The sequence below is a fragment of the Camelina sativa genome, chromosome 10 (assembly GCF_000633955.1).
Source record: "Camelina sativa cultivar DH55 chromosome 10, Cs, whole genome shotgun sequence".
NCBI lineage: Eukaryota > Viridiplantae > Streptophyta > Magnoliopsida > Brassicales > Brassicaceae > Camelina > Camelina sativa.
Genome location: NC_025694.1, coordinates 14497793 through 14505438, shown reverse-complemented (window position 1 = coordinate 14505438; position 7646 = coordinate 14497793). Strand labels below are relative to the sequence as shown.

General features: G+C 35.3%; 2 protein-coding genes across 4 annotated transcripts in view; one reads left to right on the top strand and one right to left on the bottom strand.

The window, feature by feature from the left end:
- LOC104718943 (protein NETWORKED 1B-like) overlaps positions 1-545 on the top strand; it is a 7412-nt gene extending 6867 nt beyond the window's left edge. For all 3 annotated transcript variants that reach the window (XM_019231210.1, XM_010436769.2, XM_019231211.1), the window contains exon 6: positions 25-545. In XM_019231210.1, coding sequence (XP_019086755.1) covers positions 25-390 — 366 coding nt within the window. In that variant the 3' untranslated portion in view covers positions 391-545. The remainder of the gene's footprint in view (positions 1-24) is intronic.
- Positions 629-4500, bottom strand: LOC104718942 (protein tesmin/TSO1-like CXC 2). The gene is made up of 9 exons (XM_010436768.2): positions 4152-4500; positions 2787-3485; positions 2322-2683; positions 2160-2231; positions 1897-2077; positions 1711-1806; positions 1550-1616; positions 1282-1465; positions 629-1202 (listed from the first exon to the last, which is right to left on the bottom strand). The coding sequence occupies exons 1-9, from the start codon at positions 4212-4214 to the stop codon at positions 830-832; spliced, it is 2097 nt and encodes a 698-aa protein (XP_010435070.1). The 5' UTR covers positions 4215-4500; the 3' UTR covers positions 629-829.

Sequence of the window (7646 nt, the reverse complement as noted above, 5' to 3'; positions counted from 1 at the left end):
GGAAGATTCAGCAACGCTGATTTGGTTATAGTGAAGAGACAGTTGAAAGAAATGGAAGAATCTGTCTTGCAGCTTGAAAACACAAACGAGATTCTGTCCAAGGAAATTGAGGAGACCGGAGATGCCAGAGATATATACAGAAAGGTGGTCGTGGAGAAGTCAAGAAACGGGTCTGAGAAGATAGAGCAGCTGCAAAATAAAATGCAGAACATAGAGCAAGCAGTGCTGAAGCTTGAAGATGGCACCAAAAGCAAAGGAAGCAAAATGCTTTCGGAGACAAGGACAGTGATTCTTTTGAGAGACATTATTCACAAGAGCGGGAAAAGAACTGCAAGAAAGAAGAAAAACCGGTTCTGCGGGTGTATAAGATCTTCAACTAATGAAGAATAGGGTTGTTTCATAAGGTAATAACATATAGTCTTTCATAGACTATCGTAAAGATATTCACTGAAATGACTCTAGTAGTATTGTATGGTATGGTTTTTGAAATATCTTAGCAATTAGCGTAAGATGTATTTTAAAATAAAGCTAGAGCTGGGGTTGAATGAGTAAATGGCAGAACTTGGAGTTTCAGAGCGGACACAAATATGTTTCACTACCTCTTCTATACTTCAGTGGACAAGAATTTCAAAAGAAGAAACCTATATATTACAAGAAATATTTTGTTTTTGTTGTGAAGAACATGATGGATTGACATCTTTATTACACAACCACTAGACTACAGACATAAAGTGTGCTAAGTGCTAACTTAACTACCAACTAGAAGTTGACTTTTATCATCTTGAAAGAAGATTCAAAGAATTTTCATAGGTACACCAACAAAATGCTTTCAGTGTTGGGGAGTGAGAGAAGGAAACGATGGAATTGACTGCAGTATCAGTTTCCTTCCGCCGCTTCTTCTCCCTGAAACTGACCCTGAGCTAGATGATTCCATATGAGGAGGAGAGACCCTCTTGCCGTTAGGAGAGACACTCTTGATGTTAGGTATAGGGGAGTGGATGAGAATCTCAGGCATTTCTTCCGCTCTATCCTCTGCAACTGTCTCGAAAGACTTCTCCATCCGGGATTGAGTCAAATCAATATCTGGTTTTCTTATATATTGACTGTTAAATATCCCTGAAGAACATCCACCTCCAAGAAGAGACTGTGGAGGAAGCATTCTGTTCTTAGATGATGAGAAAGGTAGTTGAACCAGTTCTTGTCTGCACAGAAAAATTCAATTTCAGCTATTCAGGTGATATAAACTCACATCAAAAGTCCTTTTTAAACTTGAGATTTTACCTGTAAATCGGCGTTGGTGTCGTAGGTAGAGCAGAACTCGCCTCCTTTCTCATTAAAAACTCAGTGNCTTGCAATGTACTAGAGATGGAGCTTTGTAAACCCACTTGTATATTCCCGGAACATGAGTAGTCCTGAGTTACATTGGTTTTACAGNGTTCAGCTTCCATGTCAACAATGGAAGACCCTGAGATATACATTAAGTAGGATCAGAACTAGAAAGAGAACTTAAGGTTATTAGTATTGAAATCTCAGAAGCAGAGAAGCTAACCATCTTTGCGGCCGAATTTGTTCTTACATCCTTCACATCTACAGTTTATGGAACAGCCCACACCACCCTTTAAAGAAACATCAGACCAAAATATAGGTGTCAGACCAGAGGAAGTTAACCACAGATCTACTGGAAGTACAATGATGGCAGAAAATAAAAACCTGATAGCATTCACAATATTTTTTCAAACAGTTTGATTTCTTGCAGTTGCAGCCACGTTTATGGCGAGCAGAAGCTGGAGTTTTGCTTGCATCATCCTGTGTGTCAGTTTAATATTATGATCACTTCAAGCAAGATGATTGATGGATTGATGTAAAGCACTAAAAGGATGGGGAAAAAGATCATACCCCGGTTTCAAGAACCGAGTCAGAGTTCCTAATGACTTTAGGAGCAAATGCAAGTGGATTCCGAGATTCAATCTGTTTTCGAGTAGCCAAGACGGTATCTTCATGAATAGGCTTATTGAAGCAGTCTATACATGAACATGGCTCTATGCAATAGACTCCAGCAGCAAAACATTCACAATAGCTGCACACAAACATCAAGAGAGACTCAAAAAACCAAACCTTTTTTAGCCAAAGATCAACAAGAAGTGGAACTTGGAGCTTACAGTTTCAAACACTTGGACTTTTTGCAGTTGCATCTCTTACACGAGTCGCCTTCTCCAGAATCCAACTTAACTCTGTGTGTTTATTTATCATGCCAACAGTTAGTAAGACAGAAAATAAAAGTAATCTACAGAGATTAGTTATTCTCAGAGCAACAAACTTACCTCTTCTTCTTAGGGCTGCTCAAATTCAACTCTTGCAAGGCTGGTTCAACGGGAACATCTTGATCTGCATCTTCCCGGGTTTCATTTTCTGTTTGGTCCAAAGTTTCTTGCAATGTACTAGAGATGGAGCTTTGTAAACCCACTTGTATATTCCCAGAACATGAGTAGTCCTGAGTTACATTGGTTTTACAGTCCTTTGAGGACATTGCAATTGCATTTAAATGAAGACCAATACTCGGTACAATACATCTCGACGATGATTCACAAGCCGCGGTGTTGTTCTCACTCAATGTTTGCTTATTCCCCGGCATCTCAAAGTCCAGGCAGCGTCTTCTTATACCACGGTGCAAGAATGAAACAGCCTATCACACACAAAAACAAACACAAAGAAGACAATTCTTTCAGAGATAGTATTCATTACAGAACACTGAAGATAACTAATTGAGATATCATTCCTGAGTTTACCTCATAAGGAATCGCATCTGAGGACTCCGGTTTCTTGTTTGTATCGGGCTGCATTGTTTGCATTCCCACACCAGTGTTAAAACGTGCTTCGGAGGTTGAAGCTCTCTGCATCATAAAGCATCTAAAAGCTTCTGAAGCATCAGGTGAGTCGAAGATTAAAAGCTCTGAAGCATCTGAAATCAAACTTTCCCAATCCGGAGTTTCGGTTTTCCCTTGAACATTATCAAACATCTTCTGCTGCAGCTCCATTCCTGAACCCTCACAAGAACCATTCCCTCCTTGAGTAGGAGCGTACGGAACAAGCGAAAGATCGGTAGTACTATCTCTACCACACGGCGAAGCAACTGGACTACCAGGATTCGTTTGTGGCAGCACCATTTCAACTGAAGCTTCCTCTGGCTTGGAAGCATCATCAACGTTGACATCTTTTGTATCTTCTGCTGCTTCTGCTGAGACTGATTCATTAGAAGTAGACTCGTTTTCTCGGGATTCAACGGGGTTGGTAGGGTGAGAAGAAGAAGAAGAAGAGTTGTGAGTCTTGAAGAATCTGGACTCTTTGTGAGAAGAAGTAAGGTGTGGTGAGGTGAAAACAGAAGGAGGGGAAGTGAAATTCAAAGAGCTAAACTGGTGAGGGTTTTGAATGGATTTGACTGGTCTTATTGGAGACAAAGTGTTTATGTAATTGAACACTGGTGAATCCTGCATTTTCAAACAACACACACACAAAAAAAAAGGGAGAATTATGAATCTTTTTTATAATAATGTAATTAAGGTCACAGATTCCAAATTTAAGAATATCAAAAAACAGAACAGATTCCAAATTGTAGTGAATTGGGGATATGATTAATTAGATTCTTAGCACTTCACTATGAAAATTAAACAACTGAAACCGTAAAAGTAAAACAAATCTAAAAAATGCTTAAATTATGAAACTTTTTTTGTTATATTAAGGTAAAAAGCAAATATCACAGATGCCAAATTAAGAAACTCAAGAAACAGAACAGAAACCAAAAAAAAGTACAGATTTTGAAGTGAATTGGAGATAACTGATGATCATAAATAAAAACACTTCAGTCAGTGTTAAAAGTGACCAAACTGAAACCGTCAAAGTCGAAACAAATCTAAAACCAGTTACAGTTGCGTTCTGTCTTTGAACTAACTGCATTGACTTCAAACACAAAACCAAGAAATAATTTTTTTTTGTTAACCAGTGAATTGAAGAAAAAAAATCAGAGATGGGCACCAAATTTTTTGAGAATTGACACGATAGTAACACAAAAAACATTTATTAAAGAAAAAAACACAGAAGTTTGACCAAAACTATCTATAATTAAGTTTTAAAAGAGAGAAAAAAAAAAAAAAAACCTCAAATCTGGATTTGGAAATTGGAGTTCCGATCTGGGCGATACTCTTCTGAGGCGTATCCATTTTCCAACACACAAACAAAAACAAAATCACATCCACTCACACAACACACAAAACACTTTCTCTCTTTCTTATCTCTGATGAATATTTAACTTTCTCTCTCTTTCTTCCTATGACTTATTATTAGTGGAAGAAGATGAAGGAGGAGGAGGAGGAGAGATATTCAAACGAGAGCAAAGGCGGGAAATGGGGGACTATTTGTCAGAAACAAGACCCACCACCACTTCTCCCAACTTTTGCCCTAACACCTGTCTCTCTTTCTCTGTATTTTATACAACAAGTGTCTCCCCCCTCTATATATGTATGTATAAATAATTTATGTATTTGTATAAGTAAGTGAATAATGAATCTTTGATACTTTGCTTTGTCTGCAATCTAGTAGCCCCAACCCAACTAATAAGTACAGTAATATACTCCCTCGATTCCTAAAACCCTTTTAATAAAGTAACGGACACCAGTTTTTTTTTTTCCTTTTCTCTCTCTTACTTTATTATTTATTATTGGATAGAAAAAAATTAATAAAATAAGGAATTGTGGGAATTAGTAGTTTACACAGCAGTTCTATTATTCACTGCTGCTGTTTCTCTTTTGTTTGCATGCAATAAAAAAATCTGATTTCCTCTCTTTTCTTAATTGGTTTATCTACAATGAGATTTTCCCCACTAATAAAGAAAAAAAACTCATTTATTAAAGACCATAAATTTCATGCAATATATATATATATATATATTTACTCCATGTAGGCTAGTATAGTGTAGTAGTAATAGTAAGTTCTTTTTTATAACAACGATAAAGGTTTTATCCGAAATAAGTCATGCACGTTTGTTAGGGGAGACTTGGTGTGAAGAAGATTAATTAAAAAGACTGTGACTGACAGAGAGGATAGTTAAAAGGAGCACATTTATAAGGCTAAAACTGGGAGAATTATCTCCTGTTAAAGAAAGATCCACTGAAATAATCTGCTAATCACGAGACAGCTTTTGTGGTCAAATTATTCAGAATAATAATAATTAATGACTAATAACGCGCAATAAAATCAAGTACATTATTGCATAAATTTGTCTTTTCTTGTCATAAACATTCAGAATTCTTGTACCAATCTGTTTGACTAAAATAATATTTTCTATTTATGATTACTTTGTAATTACCCGAACACGCCTCTAACAAAATTAAGATGAAGAAATCAATAAGAAAATGATTGCATGCATTTTATTGTTTTTAGAATAATTTTTCTATACCAAAACTGTTATCCATGTGAGTCATGTGAAGATCATTAGCTCATCAAATTACCCTGTACAAAATAAGTTATGTTATCATTAATTTTCACAATTACACAAGATCATAGGTTATAAAAATGTACATAGAGCCGGGCTATGATGGAGAGCATATTGTTTTAATTGTTTTCCACCACAACAATGGATATTAGCAGTGTTCAAGAAAGCGCTAGGAGGTATCTGGGCGATGACCCAACGCCTAGCGCCTAAAACGTTTAGTCGGGCCTAGACGGTTTTTAGGCGGTTTAGGCATTTACAACATAAAACATTATATATATATAATTATATTAAAATATATGTTATAAAAATAAAAAATTTATAAATAACGGTAAGAAAAATATATTTATTTAAGTTATATTAACAACATATAAATGTTTATAATTACGTATTAAAATAATAACATATAAATGTTTATAATTACGTATATAAAACATAATAATTTAATTATATGTAATTTAAAAATCAAAAATAAATATTAAAATAAAATATATGTAATTTTAAGCGGATTAGGCGGTTATCTAGGCGCCTGCTGAGCGCCTAGCGCCTAGACAGCCGTCTAGACCGCTTTCTTGAACACTGGATATTAGTAATAAATAGCCAAAAACATGCCTTCCCCGTGACGCCTTTAAAGTTTAAAAGACGTATGATATTTAATATAAAATCGCCGGTGGGGTTACGTTGTTGTTGTTACTACGTGATTTTTTTCGGACGAAGTTACATTTATATCCATGTCCTTATCTTGGAACCATAATGTTGTCCCATGGGTACCTTCGGAATTAACGAAAATGACAGCTAGGCGTTATGTGACCTTGGGCGGGAAAATGGATTATGGTACGCTATTGAGATTTGTGGGATCTGATGGATGAGAAGATAGATAGACACGTGGGTGGGTCCTGTTGACTAAATTTGGCTTCGAAAGTTACAGTGTACGATCGCCGGAACTACGTGGACTTGTAACCAAGATCTTGTGTCTACCATCCATCGTACGTACTCACTACTCAGTGCTCTTTGCATTGGTGAAAGAGAGAACACACGTCAAACCGGCGCACTATTTTTTGTTCGAACGAATGCTATATAAATAATGATTGAAGAATTGAAGATATATTATGTTATTAAATAGGCTAATTTTTCTTTTGTCGGATTAAATAGGCTAATTTTGACACTTATATGTAAAACTAATGAGTATCGATCATCCGATTACGAGTAGGAGAAGTAGAGAATTGAATCAAACCAAACTACAACTAATGCATGTTTTTAAGATAATACGTTGCCTACTTCTCTTCCTAATCGAAAGTTATTAGCCCTTCAATTTTGTAGTCGCTTGTTCTCACCAGAGTAGTACGTTTACATCTTATTTGCTTTCATTTGTAAATTTTCTCATCGTATATTATTTCTTCTTGTAATCTTTCAGACGATATCCCTCTTAAAAATGGACGGAAAGGATATTAAAAATAAAATAAATGATGCATAAAGCTTAAGATTTTACACCTCAATCCTTGCCCAAAAAAAAATAAAAACAAGGGAAGAGGTTGACAGAAAAACATGTTTGAGTAGGGAACACCTAGACAAATTTTAGTCAGACCAAAAGCAAATCCTTAAAGCCCTTTCTCCTCTGTTTTGCCAGAATGTCATCTCTGATTTGTCTCCAGACCTTTGAACAAAATCCAGACCTTTGAACAAAATCTATTTCAAAAACTTCAAGTTTAATGAAAATTCACATATTTAGCAAAAAAAAAAAAATGATGCAGAATATATATATATATATATATATATTACATATTTTTGGCATGATTTAAAGAAAAAGTATGTTTATATTAAAAAGCTCACTTATATACGATTTTGTCATCATATTATCTTTGTAAAATTAAGTTATCTGCCTAAATATAACCATATATATTTTATCAATAATATATTTCTATTTTCGGTAGATTTATTGATGGTCCATCAAAAATTTTGAAACACTCTTATCAGTATTTGGCATCAGGTCGTAAAGTTATATTCACATTTATGAAAAATGTGTTTTTGACATACGTGTTTGTTGGCTTGAAGTAGGAATGTTGAAAAATGTGTTTTTGACATATGTGTTTGTTGGTTTTAAAGTAGGAATGTTGTACGTTATGGTGGTGGTTAATTATATTGGTGTAATGTGAGAGGGACATTT